Raw genomic sequence first — 22,557 nt, forward strand, 5'->3', positions numbered from 1 at the left:
ACTGCAGAAATGCGCGTCTAAGTGTGAGTGGAGCGCTTGCGTGTGCAGCGACTATGAAGCGTACTGTGGTTTGTAGCGATCGCGAGTAGCGCGAGCTTCAGACGTGCAAAGTGGTCAAAGTTCAAAACCAACAAAGTCCAACTTCACAACTTCACAACGAGCACATCACATCGACGACTCGACTTCCTTGATTCTTGAGTGGGAACAAAGCCGCTCGCGTAGCTATAGTGCAGGCAACAGAAGTCACAGCGTCTGCTATCTGTCTTCCGTTGATCGCCGTTTCTTCACCAGCGTCTAGAAGTGGTGTTCCGGATTATGTTGCGACCTTGATGGCGAGTGCCGTCTGTTTCGTAGATGGCTGCAAGATGGCATGAAGTGTGTCTGTCCCTTGCAGCTCGGGGCAGGCTTGTGAGATCGTGGCCTGCACATCGGCATGATCCGGACAATCCAGTAAGGCGTGCGCCAGGTCCTCTTTTATTTCAAGGGTTGGGCGGCAAGTGCAATGGAGCAACTCTTTTGGAGATCTTGTCCATCCTGAAGTCAAAGGTCAATGCTTTGCCATGTGCATATGAGGGCACAATTCAACTCTTCTGTCATATGCTAGTTGTCGCAGCTACTGTCTGCAGCTGCTGCAAATCATTGCGCATGATCACAACTGCAATGTTGTCGCATGCGTCGGCATATGAAGCCTGCAAATATGTCTCCTTCCGTAGGTCGTGTTGGCCAAGCTGCTGCAACGAAAGCTGTTAGGAATTCAAGTGCATCCCCTGATCACTTGCTTCCGCTGTTATCTCTCTGCCACGTCAGCGCTCATGCACGTGACCTTTAGTTTAGTCTTAGCTGGCAAGAGTGCTATACTCTTGTCCCCTATTCGAATCAAGTCTTATCTACAGCTGCCCTGCGTGCCTGTGTCTGTCACCTACGACTACAGCCTCGCATATCCGCCAATCTCGATTAGGTTATGAGCACTGTTGCTATGCAGCAAGACGCTACTGCTTCGGGTCAACGTTCCGGCCCGTCTAGCAACGCGGTGTTAAGGAACACCAAGAGTATCAGCAATGGCCTAAGTGCTTGGAAAGATGAGCTGCTGCTTGTCGCTCAGCAGGCCGGCGTTGAGACCTATATCTTTCAGGAGATACACGCACGCCGCGTCAAAGCAGCAATACGCTGCGCAGACGCCATGCAGAAGGCCGACGAAGACGCTGAGGCCCGTATCGCAGCTCTCGAAGTCCTCATGAAAGATGACAAGCTCAAGGCCCCAAAAGCCTATAGCGCCCCTTCAACTCGCTCCAAGTCCAAATCGATGGAGGAGGAATCAAGCGAGGATGAGAGCACAAAGCCTTACACCGGCCCGTGCTACATCAATTCTGAAGGGTATCTTGCACCTGCGACCTTTGAGGAATGGTCGCATCTTGAACCAACTTGGGACAAGAACAGCAAGGCCCTTTTCTTGCTTAAAGGAGGTCTCGACAGGTCCGACCTCGAAGCAATTAAAGACATTGCAGTCGCTTGTGTTGCTTTCAAGACTGTCATGTCTCGACACAAGCAGCCTGACACTTTGCGAAAGTTGCAATTGGTCACGAAGCTCAATAAGCTCTCTTTGCCTCCTGGCAATACCACATCTTCAGCTATTGAGACTCTGATGGTGGACGTTCAAGCCACCATTGCCCAGTTGCGCAGCCTTGATCCCACCGGCAAGACGTTTGACGAAGACATGGAAATTGCCATGATCTACGCCAAACTCCCAGGCGATTTGCAGGATCTCACCCTGCACACACTCTCCTCGGATGGACCACACTCTATCCGCAGTTTCGTACAGCAAGTGCGCTTCAAGATACAGTCGGACGACTATCTCAAGACGCACGGCAAGCACAAGTCTCTGGCAGACTCAGCCGCTGACGCTTCCCAAACCCTTTCCCAATCATCAACGGAAAAAGGGATGCTCGCTCAAGAGCAAAAGTCTCAATTGAAGCAGAAGCCTTCAAAGAAGCCGAGGAAAAGGCATTCTCTTCACAAGCCTTCATCTGAGATGAAGCAAAGTAGCCCCAAAACTGAATCAAAATCACAGTCTGAGGGCAAGCCAAATCTCAACACGGCCTACTTTGCTCACGAAACAACCCTAGCTGAACGTAGCTGGGTGATTGACTCCGGTGCCACGTCGCATATGACACCGTCGCAAGAGTTGATCTCTGATCTCTCTCATGATGCTTCCATCAGCATCACGTCCGCCAATGGCGAAGAGATGATCTTCACTGAACATCTTCTATCAGTGAGCGCACTCAATGAAGACGGTTTCGACGTACTGTTCTCGGCCAAACATGGACCCGCCCTCCTCAAAGACAGTGTTGTCGTCGCTACTGGCAGGCGTGTCGGTAAAGGCTTTGTCCTTGACGGTACAATTGCTAAAGTCCAGCCTCAGGCAAGTGGGTTTGCCCTTTTCACAAAGGAAAAAGCACCGACGGATGCCCTTGAGTGGCACCGACGGATGCCCTTGAGTGGCACCGACGACTTTGCCATATGTCCATCAAGGACATGAAACGACTTTCGAAGTTTGTCGACGGATTTCCCGACGACCTGGTCTACCCGGAATACTTCGATTGCTCTGGCTGTGCAGCTGGAAAGAGCAAGCGCTCGAGCTTTCCCTCTGTGGCAAATTCTGCCACTCAGCGGCTTGACATAGTCCACATTGATGTTGCTGGACCGATGCGCACCAATTCTATCAATGATGCACGATATTTTCTCATCATTGTTGACGGGCTTTCCAAGTACGTTTGGGCGTACATGCTGAAAGATGTCACTGCAGACACCGTCTGTAACATCTACAAAGCTTGGGAAACTGTTGCCACCAATCACGTTGGCGACAAAGTCAAAATTGTTCGCTCTGATGGAGGTAACGAGTTCAAGGGGAGCTTTCGCCAGCACCTCATTACGCAAGGCACCACTCACCAAACAACTGTTCCGCACACGCCTGAGCAGAATGGTGTTGCAGAGCGCCACATTCGCACTGTTGTCGAAAAGGCTCGCTCATTGCTTCTTGATGAGACGGTTGGTCCTCTCCCGCGCAATTTATGGGCTGAGTTGACCTCCACAGCCGTCTACGCCATCAATCGTTCGCCTCATACTGGTCTCGACAAGACGCCATACGAAATGTGGTATGGCAAGCGACCAGATTGCTCGCATATGAGGACTCCTGGTACCATTTGCTGGTCACACAACCCGCGAATCAAGGACAAGTGGGATGCGCGCGCCAACAAAGCTATGTTTTTGGGCTACAGTGATACTTCCAAAGCTTGGCGAGTCCTAGATCTTGCCACTGGGAAAGTTGTTCTCAACCACTCGGTCATTTTTGATCATGCTGTGGCAAAAGAACTGTCTGTCAACAAGGATGTCGATCCTCGTCAGCTCACAGACGCTCAGCTCGAAGCTATAGCTAGCGGCAATGCTGCAAGTGTCGAATTTACTGACGAACAGCTCGAAGCTATCGCTACTAGCGGTCTTGACGTTACTACTAATGATGACGAGCTTGATGAATATGCTTTTATGCTTACTGCTCAAGATGTTCTCCCAGCTCCTGTAACTGTCAAACAGGCTTTATCCCGCTCTGACGCACCTGAATGGCGTGCCTCTATGGAACGCGAGCTCGCCTCTCTTGAAGGCAAGGGAGTCTTTGAGTACGTCGCCAAGCTACCTCTCGGCCGCAAGGCCATTGGCGCTCGCTGGATCTTCAAGAACAAGATCCTTGCCGACGGCACTTTCGACAAGCGCAAGTCGCGTCTTGTCGCCAAGGGCTACTCTCAGAAAGCTGGCGTAGACTACAACGAGACGTATGCTCCAGTCACTCGACTGGAGTCTGTGCGCATGCTTATCGCGCTTGCTTCCATATATAAGCTCCATCTTCACCAGATGGACATTGCCACCGCTTACCTCAATGCAAACTTGTTTGAGGAGATTTTCATGATCGCTCCTCCAGGTTTCTCCAACGAGAACTTCCCTTTCGTTAGGCTCAAGAAGGCTCTCTATGGTTTGAAACAAGCTGGCAAAGCCTGGAACGACGAGCTGCATGCCACACTCACTGCTGCTGGTTACGAACGCTCAATGCACGATTTCGGCATTTATCAGCACAAGACAAATTCGTCTTTGCTTTGCGTTTACGTTGACGATATCCTCATGGCTTGCTCGGATCTCGCTCACAAGGAGCATCTTCTCAAGGCTCTTACAAAACGCTACGAGCTCTCTGACCTTGGTCCAGCAAATTCCATTCTTGGCATGCGTGTCTCACACAGCAACGGCGTCTATACTCTCGATCAATCCACCTATATTGAATCGATTGCCACCGACCACGGCTTAGCCAACTGCCATCCAAGGCACCTGCCAGCCAGTGTCGGCACCATTCTCACCACTGACGGCACTACCCACCAGCCGACTGACGACCAGCTGGCCAACAAAACAGCTTACCAATCCATTGTTGGGGAGCTTCAGTGGATCGCCATCTCGACCAGACCCGATGTTGCCTATATTGTCGGTGTTCTAGGTCGTTTCTCTGCCAAGCCGACTATTTCTCACATGAAGTTGGCTCGTGGCGTCCTCGCGTACCTGTTCACGACTCGCAATTTGCGACTGCGATACGACGGAAACGACGAGTTTGCTGGGTACTCTGACTCTGACTACTCAGGGTGCCTGGATACAAGGAAGAGCACATCTGGCTATGTGTTCATGCTTGGGGGAGCTGCGATCACCTGGCAGTCAAAGCGCCAAAACATTGTTGCCACATCGACCATGGGAGCCGAGTATATTGGCCTCTCCAACGCGTCAAAAGAGGCTCTCTGGCTGCGCGAGCTCATGCTCGGCATCAAGATCAGCAATGTGCTAAACTCCGACGGCTCCATCAATCTATTTGGGGACAATCAGGCTGCGCTGAAGTTGGCACACAATCCTGTGTTTCACGCCAAGAGTAAGCACATCGAAGTGAAGTACCATCACACTCGATCCCTGATTGAGCAAGGCAAGATCAAGCTACACTACGTCGGCACAAAACTGCAAAAGGCCGATCTCCTTACCAAGCTTCTTCCACGTCCTGCATTGGAGACGCAACGACTGCTTCTCGGCCTCGTCTAAGCACCTCGCTTTATCGAGATAGAGGGAGTGTTGGGAATTCAAGTGCATCCCCTGATCACTTGCTTCCGCTGTTATCTCTCTGCCACGTCAGCGCTCATGCACGTGACCTTTAGTTTAGTCTTAGCTGGCAAGAGTGCTATACTCTTGTCCCCCATTCGAATCAAGTCTTATCTGCAGCTGCCCTGCGTGCCTGTGTCTGTCACCTACGACTACAGCCTCGCATATCCGCCAATCTCGATTAAAAGCATTTCTTTGCCTGCCTAGTCATAGAGCTTGACTTGACTGACAGCTGCAGCAAGCAACAATTACAGCTATTCTTTGATCTCATCATATTAGCTGCAATCAGCTCAACGGACGCTTGTAATACTCTATCCACAACAAGACTTCGTCGTTCCAGCTACCCTGCTGAGACTGCTAAAACAATGCGTTGCAGAATCTGAGCTAAACTTCTGTTTCAAGCTTTGTGGGTTCCTTGCAAGTCTATGATAGCGAGCTTTTCTCAAACTAAGTCATAGACAGCTACAGTGCCTTGATTACGAGAAAGATGGTGATGACCGGTAAAGCACAAGATCAGCAGGTGTCAGCTACGTAGTGTGCTGGAGAAAGCTACCGCATTGTGGAGTAATCCAATTTGGGCTATCCCAATTCTTGGTGATGACTGGTCCAACTTTGCAGTAGACTTGTGAACCATTATATTTGCCGTAAGAAGCTGGGCTAGGCAAACCTCCACCCATTTGGTTCCCCCAGCCTAAGACAAGCGCTACCTGGATAGAATCCTGCTCTTTGCCCTTGTCGTCTTCGATCGAAATCCGAGTCGTCCATCCATTCTGGATCCAATCAAACGTGCTTGGGACAGTATGGTGGCTAGCGACAACGAGCCACAGAAACGGCAGCTCTTGGTTGTGAGTCAGGAAACGAACTGAATTGTCGATCAGATACAGCGCCTCCACCAAAGCTTGGTCAGCCTTGATAAAAACTTGATGGTTTGAAGAGTCCAGACGAACGATGCCCATGGTCGAGATGTTTAGCGTTGTGGGCAATGGGACGTGCTCTGTGAAGGTCCATTCGATTGCAAAGACGCCCAGGAGATCGATGCTAAGGAAAGCAAAGAGCAGTGAAGTCAGACTGAACATGGATACTTTGGCGACTTTGCAATGCGAATCGCGCCTTGTCAGTGACTAGGACCGCTGCAAGGGATGTGTCGGGATATGGTTGAGTGGTTGATGCTTGGGAGCGTCCCAATGGCACCTTTTTCAAACTTTGAACGAATGATAGCTTCAATCAGGGGTATATGTCAAGACTTTGTCAACAGATTGCGAGCTGCTGGCTGGCAGTGTTGAGCTAATCCGAGTCCAGTCATTCTCAATTCAGGGGCGCAAAGCGCTGACATGCTCGTAAATCATCTTGACCATGCATCTTGCTCCAAGCAAGAGTAAAGGAGACTCATTGATATACTGATGACAGTCAAGCAGATTTGAAGGCTGCTGGAGGCTGTTCATGGCGGCCAAAGACTTTGTAGCAGTAGCGTCTTCCCTCATTGACTCTTCAATTGCTGGCATCCCCGAGCGCGTGGAGATTTGTTTGTCAGCGAACTGCTTCATGTGCGAAGTGAAGTGTGTTAGATATAAATGAGCTTCGAGATTCTGCGGGATTCGAAGTTGGGTCCAGGAGGTGTCTCCTGACGAGCACTGACTCCTGGATGAGGCCTTGGATTCGGGGTTTAAAGAGCTGCAGCGGTGTCCTCTAGGGACTAGTCACTTTTGGCTCAACGGGAATGCGAGGTGAACTCCGAATAGGTCTGACAAAGTGACATGAGATATACGATACACATTGGCTAACGCTTGAGATAGGGCATGTCAGTCGGACGTATGCATCATCTGCCTCTGCAGCTGGTCATGAGAGCGGGATGAGTCGAAACCTGAGTTCAATGCCCTGAACAAATCGAAGTTGGTAGATGACCTTGGACAACATATCATGTGCAAGCGACTGCAGGGAGTCTGAGCCCACTGGGGAGCCACAAATGAGTGCGAAGCGCCCCACCACGGTGACTCGCCACTGGTCGGAAAGTTTTACAAGAGTGCAGTGATCGGGCATTGGAGTATGACAGGCCGAGATGGAAATGCAGGCAGCCAAGTGAGCCATTTGATGATCCGCCGTACCGCGCACGTCTCAAAATTTGAGCACTAAGGACTCGGAGTGGAATCAGACAGTGTCGCACCGCACTTTTACTGATTGACCGGAGGCTAGTCAGCGAGGCCGTAACATGGCATGGCAGATGGAAGCAACTAGTCATCAGCGTAGCAAGTACCAGTGTAGGCAAGCTTCGACCTCCCGCGGGAGCAGCGAAGTCTCAGGCTTTGACGGACCTCGCGAACACATCGTCGTAGTGATGGCGATCTGCCGACGCCACGGCTTACCAAGTAAACATGATCAGAGCAAATTCGGCTTCCTGAGTTTATAGACTCTAGCTCATGCCGATCCTCAGATGCACCTTAGTTTTACCTTTGTGCTACTTTCGTGACTGTTACTCAACTCGCATACCGGAAAAATTGATTTTTATTTTGACCAGCGTGCACCAGCCAAAGTTCAGGCGACACGGCCTACGCAATACGGCCTTGCAGTGGTGCCAATAGGCAAAATGCAGTAAAAACGTGTATCAAGGTGGAGATGACGTAGGAGTGTGCAATGGGAGAAAGAAAAAGAAGCCTCGCCGGGGATCGAACCCGGAATTTCCCGTTTCGTAGACGGACGCCTTGACCATTGGGCCACGAGGCCTGGTTCGAACTCTCGACCTCATCGCAGGTCCTCCAGTTGCACCACAAACTCTGTTGAAGAACGGCCGGCTTGCTTAATTACATCTGCAATTTCAAATTCTTGAAAAGTAGCAGTCACGTATTTCATACTCCATTAGGCATGGCATGGTCCTCATTCGATGTATGCGGCACAGTATGCCATGTTAAGACAGTGAGTTGTGTTTCAAAAAGCGCCTCATTGTATTGCTTTGTTGAGTGTGCAGGCTCTGAAAGACTCACGAGTTTGCCAGACAGACCCCTTCAACAACATGCAAGTCTCGCTGCCACCGCCTCGACTGTGCAAGTCAGGGCAATCATTCAGCGCCTCGTGTGCCGGCAGATGACATGCTCCTCCAAACATCGACTTGCTTGCCTTCTGCACCTGAGTCAACGTCAAAGAAACGTGTGTATGGAACGTCAGTAAGTAGCTTATCGCCAACTGCAGCTCGAGATAACAAGCAAAGCGCGCTGCCCTCTACTCCTCTCATGCACCAATGCCAAATCACCGTCGGCCACGCTACTTGCCCTCAATTCGTTATCCAGGCTAGGATCAGTGGTGGCAATAGCTGTCATGCAAGAAGAATTTGGTGCGCTAGCCGACATAGTTGGCAGCACGTCCTCGCACCAAAACATGCAGCATGGGCCTATAAACTTTGACCAACGATTTCGTGTGCGCAAGCACCTCAAGACGTGCGAAACTGTGAGACCGATCGGACGTTATTCACGCATCGCTGCTATCGCTCCAAATGTGCAAACAATTCAGCGATGCTAGACCCAGCACAAGTCGAAGAAGCTGTGACCTTAGGCCTTATGGCAACGATGGACTTTGGGAAAGCATACGATCGCATCTCGCACAAGTACTTGACAAGGATGTCAAGCTAGTGGGCTTCGGTCTCCGAGCTATCTGCTGGTACACAGCTTTTTCGGTCAATCAAGCTTCACAGGACTATTTGGATAGTAGGCTCCTGGTTGTCTCCTGGAAGCAGTGCAGGCGTATGAGAAGGCAAGCGCCAGCAAGGCTAGTGCGTCAAAGAGCTTCTTCCATCCGATCCGCACGTTCCGCGTATTAAGACGCAACGCCTGGCGTGGCTGGAAGATTGAGAACGAGCCAATTCGATACCTTAGCATCCGCGGTGGCACGCAAAATGACTACACAAACTTCTGGAAAATCCAGCTATTGATCGCCATGCTCTCAATCATCAAACAGGCTCTCCAAGTCATCCGTATCCTTTCCAGACAGCTCTTCTGGCAGTGCCGTCAAGTCCGGTTCTACTTGCAATTGGGCACTTATCTTTGCGGACTCGAACGGCAAGCGAAGCAGATCGATATCACAGTGCATTGCTCGCAGAGGCATGATTGGCAGCGTAGGTGAGCCACCATAGCCTTCCGTAGTACCAAGAAATTCTGGAGTGTGCCTGTGGAACAAGACCTGGCGAGTCTGGGCCTTGGTAAATCCACCAGCGTCGAGGGTACTTTGAGGCAAGTGTTTGACATCGCGCGTGGCACCGCGACGGAAGGCATGGAATGTCGGTTCAGTTTGCACACCGCTGACATTGATCATGTCCTTCAAGCCTGTAACGAAGTGTTGGCGACGTGCTGCTTTACCATCTTTTTGTTGAAAGACTGGTTCGTCACGGCACCATTGCACAAAGCCATCTGCAGTGTTTGACGCTGCCATCAAGACCGATTCTTTCCCACCAGGAGCCACCACACCACGACGCGATGCCAGTTCGAGTAGAAGTGAGAGCATGCAAGCATGCGGATGTGTCGGCAAGAACGCGACTGGTACGACCCATTCTGTACCTCGAAGCTTCAGTCCCTCGGGTGCCCTCGGCTCAACGAAAGTAGTCACCTTTGAAAGATCGTGGTTGGCTTTGAAAGGGGCAGGCACTTTGATCTTGATGTCACTAAGCAACAGGCATGCATCGTCAGGTTGACCAGCAGCGACAGTGACATCGCCAATGTGACAGGCAAGCGTACTGAGCGTCACAACGACAAGCTGTATCTGGAGAGCCTCGTCAGACATGGATGCAAGCGTCGGTCCTCGGGCATGCAGGTATGCGCGTGTCATCTTGCTGAGTGTGGCAAAGCCTGCTCGCATGTCCTTAGCTAGTAAACCGTCCTCGAGCTGTCCTGTCTTGGGAACAGTATCAGCTGCTGCTTTGATTTGCCCATAGAAGTGTGCATCTGCCTTGAAGTTCTTGAAGATGAAGATGAAGTCCTCAATGATGAATGAGAGCCCCTTGAGCAAACGCTTGTGCTGCGGCGCCCTTCCCGCAGATGCAAGGAAGTGCTGGATGAAAAGGACAACATGGGAGGCAGTTGGCAGCACGCTTTTCTCAATATTCAGCTTGGCTTTGCGGAAGGTTTAGAACAAATTGACCCACTTGTCCTGTTCATGCTGCTGCTGTGGGCTGACCTGCACAGGCTGTAACGAAGCTAGATAGTCTTCTGCTTCAGCTGGAGAGAGGAAAGGCGTATTCATCATTCTGTCGACGGTACGTTTGCCGGCATGTACGTTGATCTTGCGTGGGCGTACATCAGCTGCAGGCGCGTACTCGTAGGGGCGCTTGCGAGAGGAGGATCCTTCTTCAGACATGGTGTTCACTCAAGTGAATGCTGGTGCGTAGGAGTAGGGTCAAAAGCACTGCAGTGAAGTGGTTGATGAATGGGAGGAAGGGAAGAGCGGCAAAGAAGGCTTGAAGAAGACATCTTGACTTGGGCTCGAGCTCAGCGCGGCCGCAACCGCTGAAAAATTCAGGGGTCAGTGCAGCATCCCTAACCCTGTCTGCCACCTCAAATCCAACACCGACGACCGACCAAAATCAGTTCAGTATCACGCTTGGATGGGCTGCAATTCAATCAGAGGCCATTATGATTGCTTGCTTTAGTGGCATGTATCGTTCGTTCAAGTTTCAAGGCAAATGTTCCGAAAAGAATCGCAGATTATATAAGATGACGTGGGCAATCATCGCGGTTTGCTCTTCGCTCTATATAGGGCAGAATTCGCTCGAAGTCCTGCTTTCCAAGCGTCCTCTCTTGGTATCTACGTCTAGTCAGCTATGTCTTTGTTCAAGGACGTTGGATCTCGTTCCATTTTCAACAAGTTGACTAACTTAGGAACAGACAAAGTATGGGTTGCGCTCTCTCAAAACGAGCACAACTTCACTCAGGCTAACTCAGCGCCTGCTACGATCAAGATTTACAACTATTTCAGTGAGCTGTACAGTACCTTCTCCACTCAAAAGCTGGGCCAGTCCGATCAGCCACCAACTGCCCCTTCGCTTGTGCTATTCCTCGAGCATTTTCTGACCATCGTTATGCAAAGTACTGGACCTCCTAATCGACAGTTGTTGCTTCGTGGTCTACGTTGCATCCTTCAAGCAGCAACTCAGCGCTTCACAGCAGAGCAGTTCACACTTGAGCCTCACGACTTCTCTATGCTCAAATCTTCCGTCGATACAGCGGTCCATGAGAAACGAATGCGCATTGGTCAATCGCGAAAGCTCACACGCGTCAGCTTGTCCCACTCGACCGCATGATTTTGCAGTACCTTGCATACAAGCTTGATCTCGGAACAGACTCATGGCGTCGTGTTGTGCAAAACCATCTGATGATGCATGCCTGTTTCTCAGCGAGGTCAAGATCAAAGCGCCTTTTGCAGCAGATCAGAGCATCTAAACATGTCGGCAGAGGCCAGAAAGTGCTGAGTGAATAGGATGACCTGGGAGGCGGTGGGTAGAGCGGTTTCCTCCATTTCCAGCTTGGATTTGCGGAAACTGTAGAACAAATTGACCCACTTGTCCTGTTCATGCTGCTGCTGTGGGTTTACCTGTATAGGTTGCAGCGAGGCCAGATAGTCTTCTGCTTGAGCGGGAGAGAGGAAAGGCGCATTCATCATTCTGTCGAGGGTACGTTTGCCGGCATGTACGTTGATCTTACGTGGACGTACTTCAGGCGCGTACTCGTAGGAGCGCTTGGAAGAAGAGGATCCTGGATCAGACATGGTTTTGGCTCAAGTGTATGCTGGTAAACAGGAAGAGGTAGAAAAGTACTCCAGTGAAGTGATTGATAAATGGGAGGAAGGAATGAGCAGCAAAGAAGGCTTTTTCTACTACCCGTGTCCAACATGGCGAAAGGCATGGTGTTTGTTTTCGATGGGCCACGGCAATAGAACAAGCGCAAAGACCTCGAGTTTGAACAGCAATAAGTGCTCATAGTGGCACAGCCTCGTCAATACTCTAGCACAAGGTCTAGTTTTGTACTCCTATCACTCTGTATTTAGCTTCAGTAGATGTCATATGAGGTCAGTCTCCAGATTTGGCCTGGTCACTAAGATTTAAATTCTGACTTCTCACGGCGCAACTGCAATAGAAGCGCCAGATAACATTTCATCTCTCCCCTCATGGCAGACATGCTATCCGCGGATCTACCGCTGCCTTTAGATGCTCTGACCATCGATGGACAATCCGCGGGACAAGCAGAGCAAAACATCACACCCTGGGAGGTCGAAGGCGCCATTGTGGACGGCAAGCAAGTCGCTATTGACTATGGCAAGCTCATCAAGTCCTTCGGCACCAAGGCCGTCACTCCAGAGCTACTTCAGCGCTTTGAAACACTAACTGGTCATAAGCCGCATCCACTCCTTCGACGAGGCGCGTTTTTCTCACACCGCGACCTCGACTTGATATTGGATCGCTTTGAAAAGAAGGAAAAGTTTTACCTCTATACGGGCCGTGGGCCAAGTGCAGACAGCATGCATCTCGGACACATGATTCCGTTTGCCTTTACTTGCTGGTTGCAAAAAGTCTTCGACTGCCCACTCGTGATTCAGCTCACAGACGATGAAAAGTTTCTCTTTAAGCAGAATCTGACGCTTGAAGATACGCGGCGCTATGCATCAGACAATGCAAGAGACATTATCGCTGTTGGATTTGATCTCAAAAAGACATTCATCTTTGCCAACACCGACTATGTTGGCGGTGAATTCTACAAAAACGTCGTGCGCATCAGTCGCAGCATAACCATCAACCAGTCCAGATCCAGCTTTGGCTTTGAAGGCACCGACTGTATCGGCAAAGCGCACTTTGTTGCCGTTCAAGCAGCACCGGCCATTTCAAGCAGTTTCCCGCAAATCTTTGGAAGAGGTGGGCCCAACCTGCCCTGCTTAATTCCATGCGCTATTGACCAGGATCCTTACTTTCGTCTGACGCGCGATGTGGCTACTCGTCTGCAAGCACCGAAATGCGCCCTTCTACACAGTGTCTTTTTCCCCGCGCTACAAGGGCCCGGTACGAAAATGTCGGCGAGTATAGAGACGAGTGCCATCTTTATGAACGACACGCCAAAGCGCATTAAGGACAAAATCAACAAGCATGCCTATTCTGGCGGCGGCGATACACTCGAGCTTCATCGCCAAAACGGTGGCAACCCAGATGTTGATGTACCCTACCAATTCCTCACCTTTTTCCTAGAGTCAGATGAAGAGCTTGCACAGCTCAAAGAAGGCTACAAAAAGGGCGAAATTTTGACGGGAGAGATGAAGAGGCGGTGTATCGAAGTGCTGCAAGAATTTGTCTCGAGCTTCCAGCAGCGACGTGCCGCAGTATCGGATGAGTTGCTTGCACAGTTCATGGATGGAACTCGTAAGATTGAGCTATAGACTAAGCATCACTAGGCAGCGTCTCTGCTGGCACCTCGTTTTCTCCAGGTACATTCATAAAAGACTGTTCCCTGACTTTTGTCTCCCAAAAGATGCCGTCGACATCGTCAAAGCCGAGCTTTTGCCATCCATTCTCCTTGACGATATAGCAGTTGAGAAAACCTCCAGAGTATGCATCACGATGCGTCGCTGCCAAGATACTCCGCCGTCCAAGTGCAATGGCTTCTTCATCTTCCATATCAAACCGGTAGGTGGCGTCCAGTACACCATAGGCGAATGTGGCTCCGGATCCAACACAAAACAAGTTGCCCTTGCTGCGTGTACCATCGGAATCAACATAAAACAAGGCTGGTCCAGTCTTATCCCACCCAGCAAGCATAGTGCCCATCGACAGACCCATGCCTTTGTAATTATAGACAATGTTGCTGAGAATCTTGGATGCGGCAGCCACGGAAATGAGTTCCTTGTTTTTGAGCTGATGCAAGCGACATTGAATCCCGAGGAAGGTCTCCCAGTATTGACAATCTGCAGCACCACCTGCCATGGTACCGAGTAGGTATGGATTGATTTCGATCACCTTCTTAACGGTCTGCGATGCGATCCATGAGCCGGCTGTTGCACGACTATCTGTGCAAACCACAACACCGCCCTTGAAGCGAAAGGCAAGAGTCGTTGTACCGTGCGCAATCTTGATCTTACACGCTGGATTAGCCACACTAGCGTCAGTAGAGCTCAAGCAATGAGAAAGCATACTCGTCCGTGTGCATCTTTAGAAATGCGCCAGGATTAGCGAGCGAAGGCAAGTCATATTTTAGGAACTGAATATTGGCCCTAGAGTCATCTGCATAGTCGTCCTGATGTGTGCTATGCGTGTACTTGCCGACAAGCGCGTCCATGCTTGTTGGTTGTGTGGAGGGTGACGCGTCGACGTCGCAACTTGAATCACGACGACGACTCGAGAAAAAACCTGTAGACTAGACCGACCAGACAGACTGTCTAGACATGGCATCGAGGCTCACTTGGAAGAGCCATGTGGACAATACTGTCCAGTTCGTGCTATGGGCTAGCTTCGGCTCAGCAGCCATCCACCTCATCAACATCAAGCAAGCCTATGCAGAAAAAGAGCGCAAGCTGGACACAAAGATTGGCATCCTACGCAATGTGATTGACCGAATTGGCAAGGGAGAGCAGGTGGATGTAGGGAGGGAGCTCAAGGTCGGCAAGACGGAGGAGGAGCGAGAATGGGAAGAGATGATGGGTGCCTTTAGAGACGATGCAGACAAGACGCTTCAACGGCCTGCTACAGATGCGCCTGCTGTGCAGGATGCTAATCTTGATGCAAAGAGTTCACAGCCTGATCCAGCTTGCCAGCCTGTTCAAGCGCAGCGAGGACGCTTCTGGGCCTCCTGAACAAACAAGGTCTAGGAGTCTTTTGCTAATTAAAAGATCCAGCAAAGCCAAAGCAAGACAAATCCTAGTAGTCAACTATGGGCTTGTTTGGAAAGAAGAAGCCACCCATCAAGCAGCAATGGGTTGCGACGCCGACCAGGCAAGTCTCTGCAGAAGATGGTGGTCAGGAGCTCTTTGACCGGCCGTCGCTTCCAGCCAGAGATTTAGAGCCGCTGCTCGTCGCGTGCGCGGATCAGTTGCGCAGTCGAGGTCTGGAGACGCCTCTCCTCTTTCTGCCATTCAGACCAGCAAGTGACTTGCCTGCGACGAGAGCCTTCATTCGGCAGTGGCATGCGTTTGGTTGGCAGGGAGACGAACTGCGCAGAGAATTGCTCATTTGCGATGTCCTTGTTCTTGCAGCACTCTTTCGATGGGGCATGACACGCATTGACGGCGGCTTGCTTGACTGGTCCACCTACCTCTTGTTCAGATCAACAGAAGAAAAACTGCGACAAGACCGAACAGCCTTTCAACAAATTGTGCCGGTTCTAATTGTTGATCCAGCCAAGCAAAGTATTCTGCTCGCCTTTTTGGAGCTGCTCAGCGCAGTCGCTGCGCATGTAGCTGTCAATGGCCATCCAGCCAGGAAGCTTGCTCGACAATGTGCTGCCTTCTTCTTTGGACACGAGTTGGCGCCGCAGCTCGACGCAAAGCCAACACCCTTTCAAATTGCTTACACGCGCTGGAAGACAGCTGCAGCCGCTAGTGAGCACTTACTGGTATCCTATCTGCGTGGCCATACCATGCTGCCCAAGGCATTGGAGAAAATGCTCAAGGAGGACGCGTATCCCCTGCTTCCCACATCAGACAACAATGTCTGCTTCTGGACGTCTCTGCAGTCTCCCAAGATTAGTGCCAATCCGCGGGTCTTGGCACAACGCATACTGTTGCACCTACAAGCACGTCGCGAAATTGCGCCGCATTCAGATCCGTTGGATACGCTGACTGAAGAGTCGCAACGCATGTTACGAGGTTTTGAGCAAATTAGTTCAAACCACAGTGAAAAGGTTGGGGAGAATGCGACAGAGATTGATTGGCTTGAGTAAGTTCTTTGCTTGGCTGACGCTGCTAACGCTAGTTTTCAAGATTTCGGCTTTGACGCCAAGTATTCGAATGAAGCACGCAGAAATCGGGATGAACGGGTCGTTCAGACTGCTCGTCCAGCGCCTCATCCTCACACCATTGCTCCCTCAAGCGCCAAACCGGCACACATGCCAAACTGGCAGCAATTCATGGAAGTTGGACTGTCTGGCACTCTTGTGTACCGCCAGCCTATCCCTCGCTCAGACTTGCTTGCTGATTCCGGACCCCTGGAAACGTCCATTGCAGTCACCTACCATTCTGTCCAGCAAGAGCAAGCAGCTTTAGACAAGGGTCGCGTGGATGCTGGGTTTTGGGGCGCTTGGATGAATGCCATGGCGGGTGAGTCTAGTCCATTACATCGCAGCATCTTTGGTCGCAGTCTTGTGGTGAAGCTCAAGTATCCCGATGCAGTGCTTGTGCTTGAAGAACTCTTCGAAAAAACAGCCACTGTCGAGACTGTCCCTGACAAGCAGAAGAAGCGTTTGATGAGTTTTCGCAAGGAGAAGCCTCCCGAGAGACAGCCATCTAGTGTTCGCAAGACGATTGATGGTGGCAGGGCACTTGCAGACTCAGACTTGGTTGTCGCCATGCGACTCAAAAAGTTGCTTGATGACCACAGACCAGAACAAAAGATGCTCGATGCTGGACCACAAGCCTATCGTCCTGTTGCTGTCCAGACTGTTCACCGACGGGAGGAGAGTGTGTATGATGACAGCATTGGGCAAGATGTCAAAAAGATGCTTAGATGGGCAGAAAAGTCTGATGCTGCGGCGAGCGCCGAGCTGCCTACGCAAGTGAAGCCTGTGGATGCATCGCAACGCAAGCCGGAAAGAAAGCCGGTTCTCTCGCCTGCAATGGATGTAAGTGTGCCCGACACTGCTTCATTTCGAACCAATAGCCCGGTGCCGGCGGTCAAGGTCGAATCACGCCAGTCTACGCTCCGTGGGCAACCTCCCGGTTTCTCGCCTTCACAAGTGATGACGACCATCAACTCAAGTCAGCTGCTCGCAACGCAAAATGGAGGCGGCAGAGATGTCAGTCCTTCTGGAGAAACAACCTTACCGAAGCGTGAGTCTAGGTCGCGGCCTTCTACCCCCCGGCAACGACGGGCTGATGGTAGGATCCAAGGAGATATGCCGCTTTACCCTCAAGTCAGCATCTCTTCCCACAATCACCCGCCTCCCCCACCCATACCTGCCGATCCACGGCCTTCCAGAGATTCTACCGTATCGCAGTCTGCTCCCAAATTCAATCGTTTCTGGCAATCACGCAAGTCTCAAGGAGACATCAAGCAAGTTGTCTCTCAATCACCTGCAGTCGCGTACGCAGAGCCACCCATTGTCCGTCGCCATTCGCCAGAAGTGATGATGGCAGAATCATCTCCATTACCAACACTGGTTCCCAGCAAGGACGCCCATGCCTCTCAGTCGACTCTTGCGGCACACAATCGAAGTACGTATGAGCCAGCCATGTCATTTGAATTGGATGAACCAGAAATGCATTGGAAGAATGAGTTTGATCCGGCTGGGTCACACATGTCTGTTGCACCATCGCGCACGCGTAATCGCTTTGCGGCCATTGAGGACGAAGCCAATGCTTTGCAGCGGGAGCTGTTTGGCGATGCTGATGAGTCGCCTTTGCATTTGCGCAAGGCTTCAGATGCTAGCAGCAGGTACAGCGATGGCGGCGGTGATGGGTCGAAGCGCAAATCATTGATTCGTTCAGCTCATCAGCATGTCATTCGAAAAATGCTTTCTCAAACGCCAGAGAATGCAGACGAGCAGCCTATTCCTGAGCCGCCGCGAACAGAACAGTGGGAGCGAAGGGAAAGTATGGACCAGCGTATGGTGCGACATTGGGCGAGCATCAAGAGTCTCGCAAGTGCTGCCATGGTGCCTGTTGACTCGCCAAAAGCACGTCAAGCTACAGAGCCAACAGAGACAGGGCCTCAACATCAAAAGACCGCTATGAATGGGCACTGAGGCCACCAGCAAGATAATAGTGACATTTGAATCGTATCATTTCTAGCTTAATCGCTCATCTTATTTCTACAAGATTGCATTCACAATCGAACTGCCAATGGTCGCGCCAGCACCAAAGATGACCGCATTCCCGAGCTTGCCACCAACTTTGTGCATTTGCCCAGTCTTTTTGTCTTGCACCACCGTCACCTGCTGTGGTCCACCTTGCGCATACGAGACTGCGTCGTACCGTTGCGGATTGTACTGTTCGGGTGCGAGTGATGGGAGTGCAACTGCTTGCTGATAGGGAATCGTCTGGGGAAGCGGGACTTGAGGATCAGGAACACCTGTAACAGCAGTCTTTTGAACATAATTGCTCGGAAACAACCCAACACGACCCATCCCTTTTGGTACCGGTTTTCCATAGCCTGTTGCTGGACCAGGTACATGCTGACCTCGCCACCAATCCGCATTGCAGTATTCTAGTACGAGCAATTTATCACCTTTCCGAAACGGCAAGTCACCGGCATCCTCCGTGCTGTAGTCATACAGCGCATCGCACTGCGCAATGCCAAGCAATTTTGGTGGTTGAGGTGTTGGCGCTGGCTGAACAGGTGTTGGCGCATGAGAAGGTGCTGATGGGACTTGTCTGCGATCATTGCGATCAGGTTGTATATGATTTTGAGGTTGCGCACTCGCTGCAGCTGTGATGGCTGGCAAGGCGCCTGTATGTCGTCTAGGTATCTTGGACGTGATGAGGTTGTAGTCATCTTCGCTCAAGATGCCGACATCAACGAGATAGCCCAGGTCAGTGTAGATTGCGCCGAGTGTTCTATTGATGAAGGCCGTGTCTGTCATGGCAGGGCCTGTTGTTAGCTGTCAATACGCGGTTGTCTAGCATTTGGTCGTGAAATGTCAAAAATAGCTGGGAGATCTTGCCCATCTGAATAAATGTTGTCCACGCTTCAAGAAGTCAAATATCAGCTCACAACTTACGCGATATAGCCATGATCTAGTGTCAATGGAGCTTGCAATTGCAGAGGCACGCGCATCTGACGCGCCTGTATTAGCAAAGATAGCTAGAAAGCATGGAATAAGTCGACCAGCCCTCAGCCGTCGATTCCATGGCCTATCCACCTCTATGGCCCACAGGGAGGAAAACAAGCAGGCGCTCTCCAACCATCAGGAGAAAATGATCATAGATCAGATCAAGCAATTGAGTGATCTCTGCGTTCCACCCCCACCAGCATTTATAACCTCGCTAGCTTCGAGTATGGCTGGCCGACCGCTTTCAAAAAACTGGGCAAGTCGATTTATTCAGCGCCACAAGGATATTTTGGACAGCCGATATCTTCAGAATGTTGACCTAGCTCGTCACCAGGCTGACAGTCTCACTAGCTATGAGTCGTTCTTCGATGGTTTGGCTGCTGTTATCGAGAAGCACGACATCACGGCGGAGAATATGTACAATGTGGATGAGAAAGGGTTCATGATTGGAGCTTCGCAGAAGGCACGCCGGGTGTTTGCTAAGCAGAAATCTGAGTTCAATGAGCCTCCCAGAGCTGGGCAGGATGGCGACCAAGAAGGGTTCACTATCTTGGCGACAATCTGTGCAGATGGAACAACTTTATCGCCCGCTGTTATTTACAAGGCTGACACCGGGGACGCTCAAAATGTCTGGATCGAGAATTTCAAGACAAATCAGCACAATTGCTATTTTGCAAGCTCGCCCGATGGGTGGACATCTGATGAGCTTGCCATGCACTGGCTCGTGGACATTTTCGACAAGGAGTCGCGGCGCAAATCCAAACGCTCCTGGAGACTCTTATTTCTTGATGGTCATGGCTCGCACTTGAACACAAAATTTATCAGCAAGTGCACTGAACTGAAGATCTATCTTGCTTTCTACCCGCCTCACTCGACGCATAGATTACAGCCTTTGGATAATGGCTGCTTCAGCTCTTTGGCCGACCATTATAGCCAAGGCCTCGATCAGATGGTCACAGATTCAGGAGGACAGTGCTCGATCGAGAAGCGAGACTTCCTCCCCAATTTTTGGCTGGCCTATCAAAAGACCTTTGTCAAGAAGACTATCGAGTCTGCCTGGGAAAAGACTGGCATTTGGCCATTCAATCCAGAAATAGCCCTGGGTCCTTTGCGCAAAAGGCCAGCGACTCCATTACCCGCTCAAGCCCAGCAACACAACGACGGTCCAAGACCACCAACTGGAGTATGTACTGTGTCCAGGCCAGCGAAGCTGCGCCGATTCTTGGCGCAGACATCTGTCAATGCTGATCCAAAAACGAGAAAGTCCCTCCAATTTCTGGCGCACCGGCTTTCTGAGGCCCAAAGATTGCATGATTCCGTAAAGCTGGAAAATGCGCAGCTAAAGTTTGCTGCCATGCAAAATCAGCCAAAGAAGAAAAGACAGCTGAAGATTGGGGAGCAGACGAGGTCGGATGAACGGACAGGCGCTTTATCTGTTGACCCAGTCGAGGTACAGCAGGCACGAGACATTCAAGCCAAGGATGCACAAGGAGGAGACGTGCTAGTCGAGCAAAGGGCGGCTGAAAAGACATGCAGGGCTCAACAGAAACGCCAGGCTCGCGCTGCAGCTAAATCAGCTACAGAGGCCGCGGCAGCGGCAAAGAAGGCTGATTCTCTGGCCAGCCGTGCTGTGAAGCAAGCTCAAAAGAGGCCCAAGCAGGCTTACAAGTCAGCTGTGGTAGGGCAAGAAGAGAAGTCAAGGTCGAAATTGATTGAGACTGCGGGTGCTATGGTTCAGGGGAAACTTGTAAGTGCAGAGCCTGGAAATGTCACCGTCACACGATCTGGGCGCCTCAGTACGAGGCCAGCGCATAAGCGCCCTTAAACAGATATTTCTAGATAGATCAGATAGTATTCTTAGCTCCAGCAAAGTTAGAATTGATTGAATTCACTAGCGGCTGAGATACTGGCCTTTGCATTTGTGGTGTTTCATTTGTGAAAGCGTGCGCTTCGCCTGGATGTTCGTACCACGTGGACAACTTTCATCACACCGCTGACAAGGAAGACAGTGTATGGGTCTACCTCAAGCATACTACGGGGAGATAAGAGACCTAGTTAGGACCAGATTCTTGCTTTGATACCTGGTGCTCTCAGTTGCAGGAACGGGGCGACTAAGCGCCGCTGTGTCCAAAACAATGCCGGAGGATAAACGATAAAGCCTTGATCTTGCTTGGGAAGTCATGGGTCATGAGAGCTCAGCTGAGTGGCCAGCTCGAGTCTAGTATTTGGTGATAAATATTTGTGTTGGCACTCTTGAAGCTTTCGAATTTGCTGAGGCGAGTTTCTAACGTCAAAGACAAGGTCGTGGCTAGAACTTGGTCAGGTCCATGTCGTTAATCAGCTGCTCTCCAGACTTGTACCTCGCCATGTTGATTTTGAGCAAATCAGCGCATCGAGTCTCGTACATTGTTGTCGCTCCAGTGATATGAGGTGTGACTGTACAGTTCTTGGTTGTCCAGAGGGGGTGGTCTTTTGGCAAAGGCTCAGGGTCCGTCACGTCGACGAAAGCGCCTGCAATCTGCTCATTTTCCAATGCCTCAATCAGTGCGTCCTGGTCAATGACAGCGCCGCGAGAGACGTTGACAAGGAAGCTCGACTGTTTCATCTGCTTCAACGTAGACGCATTGATGAGATGCTTGGTTGTCTTGGTGACTGGACAGCATAGAACAACGACATCTGACTTTGCCCAAAAGTCCTCCATGGCTTCTGCATCTCCTGAGGGATACCAGGCTTCTGGCAATGATCCATCGTCATCTCCTGTGCCAGCAATCGTGTATCCACGAGCAGGAGCTTTCCTACCCGTCGATGAAGCAGCGAGCACCTTCATACCAAATGCCGTTGCAAGTCGTGCTACATCGCGTCCAATACAGCCATAACCAATCACACCAATCGTGTGGCCTCGAATCTCTGGAGATCCTGCAAGACTGCCTGGAGGAACATATAATGTCCTGTTCCAGGAACGGGCTGCTTGGATCTTGTTCAACACGCTCATCTTGTGAAAATGGGCGAGGATATGCATCAGAATATGTTCGGCAATGGCAGAACTGTGCACACCGGCAGCAGATGCAAGCTGCACCTGCTTCTTGACATCTGGGGAAGCGAGATAGGCAGATCCGTCAAAATGTTCAATACCAGCAGACATGGTCTGAACGAGGCGTAGGTTTGGTGCTTGCTCAGGCGACTTTGGTAGCCAAAACATCGTCATGAGAACGGTTGCCCTTGTCCAGCATTCAGCGGGAATCTCAGGTGGTTCATGGTTCCAAAAGTTGTCTGGGTGCTTTGAACCCACCACAAATTTGGTGGGATAGTGCTCAACAGTTTCAAAGAGACCACAGGAGCGAAGGTCTTCCACGAGATGCTGTTCAAGCGGGAAGCTGATGAGAAGATGCTCGCCTGACATGGTGTTCCTGCCGTACAGATGAGGTTATCGCAGGGAATAGACGCGCTG

At 50.9% G+C, this 22,557-nt stretch overlaps 11 protein-coding genes and 1 non-coding gene across 12 annotated transcripts; 5 read left to right on the forward strand and 7 right to left on the reverse strand.

Annotated features, from left to right (window-relative positions):
* Window positions 1-141: 141 nt before the first annotated feature.
* BCR37DRAFT_378795 (uncharacterized protein) lies at window positions 142-769 on the forward strand. Its single transcript, XM_040869126.1, has one exon. The coding sequence runs from the start codon at window positions 355-357 to the stop codon at window positions 748-750; it is 396 nt and encodes a 131-aa protein (XP_040726094.1). The 5' UTR covers window positions 142-354; the 3' UTR covers window positions 751-769.
* Window positions 770-5,407: 4,638 nt separating this feature from the next.
* On the reverse strand, window positions 5,408-6,667 carry BCR37DRAFT_280202 (uncharacterized protein). Its single transcript, XM_040866818.1, has one exon. It carries the CDS (start codon window positions 6,246-6,248, stop codon window positions 5,700-5,702), a length of 549 nt encoding a protein of 182 aa, XP_040726095.1. The 5' UTR covers window positions 6,249-6,667; the 3' UTR covers window positions 5,408-5,699.
* Window positions 6,668-7,817: 1,150 nt separating this feature from the next.
* BCR37DRAFT_t18 lies at window positions 7,818-7,890 on the reverse strand. The gene has a single exon. It is a non-coding gene; the product is annotated as a tRNA-Arg (tRNA).
* A 7-nt stretch (window positions 7,891-7,897) lies between these two features.
* On the reverse strand, window positions 7,898-8,479 carry BCR37DRAFT_378811 (uncharacterized protein). Its single transcript, XM_040869127.1, has 2 exons — window positions 8,372-8,479; window positions 7,898-8,327 (listed from the first exon to the last, which is right to left on the reverse strand). The coding sequence occupies exon 2, from the start codon at window positions 8,266-8,268 to the stop codon at window positions 8,104-8,106; it is 165 nt and encodes a 54-aa protein (XP_040726096.1). The 5' UTR covers window positions 8,269-8,327; window positions 8,372-8,479; the 3' UTR covers window positions 7,898-8,103.
* A 353-nt stretch (window positions 8,480-8,832) lies between these two features.
* BCR37DRAFT_408342 (uncharacterized protein) lies at window positions 8,833-10,506 on the reverse strand (the record flags this gene model as incomplete). Its single annotated transcript, XM_040872141.1, has 2 exons — window positions 8,833-10,200; window positions 10,291-10,506. 2 exons carry the CDS (start codon window positions 10,504-10,506, stop codon window positions 9,100-9,102), a joined length of 1,317 nt encoding a protein of 438 aa, XP_040726097.1. The 3' UTR covers window positions 8,833-9,099.
* A 463-nt stretch (window positions 10,507-10,969) lies between these two features.
* On the forward strand, window positions 10,970-11,449 carry BCR37DRAFT_392252 (uncharacterized protein; the record flags this gene model as incomplete). Its single annotated transcript, XM_040871127.1, has 1 exon — window positions 10,970-11,449. One exon carries the CDS (start codon window positions 10,970-10,972, stop codon window positions 11,447-11,449), a length of 480 nt encoding a protein of 159 aa, XP_040726098.1.
* An 823-nt stretch (window positions 11,450-12,272) lies between these two features.
* BCR37DRAFT_378816 (tryptophan--tRNA ligase, cytoplasmic) lies at window positions 12,273-14,042 on the forward strand. Its single transcript, XM_040869128.1, has one exon. The coding sequence runs from the start codon at window positions 12,313-12,315 to the stop codon at window positions 13,567-13,569; it is 1,257 nt and encodes a 418-aa protein (XP_040726099.1). The 5' UTR covers window positions 12,273-12,312; the 3' UTR covers window positions 13,570-14,042.
* Window positions 13,571-14,465, reverse strand: BCR37DRAFT_346072 (nucleophile aminohydrolase; the record flags this gene model as incomplete). The annotated part of the gene is made up of 2 exons (XM_040867659.1): window positions 13,571-14,285; window positions 14,323-14,465. 2 exons carry the CDS (start codon window positions 14,463-14,465, stop codon window positions 13,571-13,573), a joined length of 858 nt encoding a protein of 285 aa, XP_040726100.1.
* Window positions 14,466-14,520: 55 nt separating this feature from the next.
* BCR37DRAFT_280681 (uncharacterized protein) lies at window positions 14,521-15,033 on the forward strand. Its single transcript, XM_040866819.1, has one exon. It carries the CDS (start codon window positions 14,572-14,574, stop codon window positions 14,977-14,979), a length of 408 nt encoding a protein of 135 aa, XP_040726101.1. The 5' UTR covers window positions 14,521-14,571; the 3' UTR covers window positions 14,980-15,033.
* A 23-nt stretch (window positions 15,034-15,056) lies between these two features.
* Window positions 15,057-18,083, forward strand: BCR37DRAFT_392257 (uncharacterized protein; the record flags this gene model as incomplete). The annotated part of the gene is made up of 2 exons (XM_040871128.1): window positions 15,057-16,060; window positions 16,097-18,083. 2 exons carry the CDS (start codon window positions 15,057-15,059, stop codon window positions 18,081-18,083), a joined length of 2,991 nt encoding a protein of 996 aa, XP_040726102.1.
* A 66-nt stretch (window positions 18,084-18,149) lies between these two features.
* BCR37DRAFT_398044 (SH3 domain-containing protein) lies at window positions 18,150-18,923 on the reverse strand (the record flags this gene model as incomplete). Its single annotated transcript, XM_040871750.1, has 1 exon — window positions 18,150-18,923. One exon carries the CDS (start codon window positions 18,918-18,920, stop codon window positions 18,150-18,152), a length of 771 nt encoding a protein of 256 aa, XP_040726103.1.
* Window positions 18,924-21,035: 2,112 nt separating this feature from the next.
* On the reverse strand, window positions 21,036-22,556 carry BCR37DRAFT_378822 (uncharacterized protein). The gene has a single exon (XM_040869129.1). The coding sequence runs from the start codon at window positions 22,507-22,509 to the stop codon at window positions 21,418-21,420; it is 1,092 nt and encodes a 363-aa protein (XP_040726104.1). The 5' UTR covers window positions 22,510-22,556; the 3' UTR covers window positions 21,036-21,417.
* Window position 22,557: the final 1 nt, after the last annotated feature.

The sequence above is a fragment of the Protomyces lactucae-debilis genome (assembly GCF_002105105.1).
Source record: "Protomyces lactucae-debilis strain 12-1054 chromosome Unknown BCR37scaffold_7, whole genome shotgun sequence".
Lineage (NCBI taxonomy): Eukaryota > Fungi > Ascomycota > Taphrinomycetes > Taphrinales > Protomycetaceae > Protomyces > Protomyces lactucae-debilis.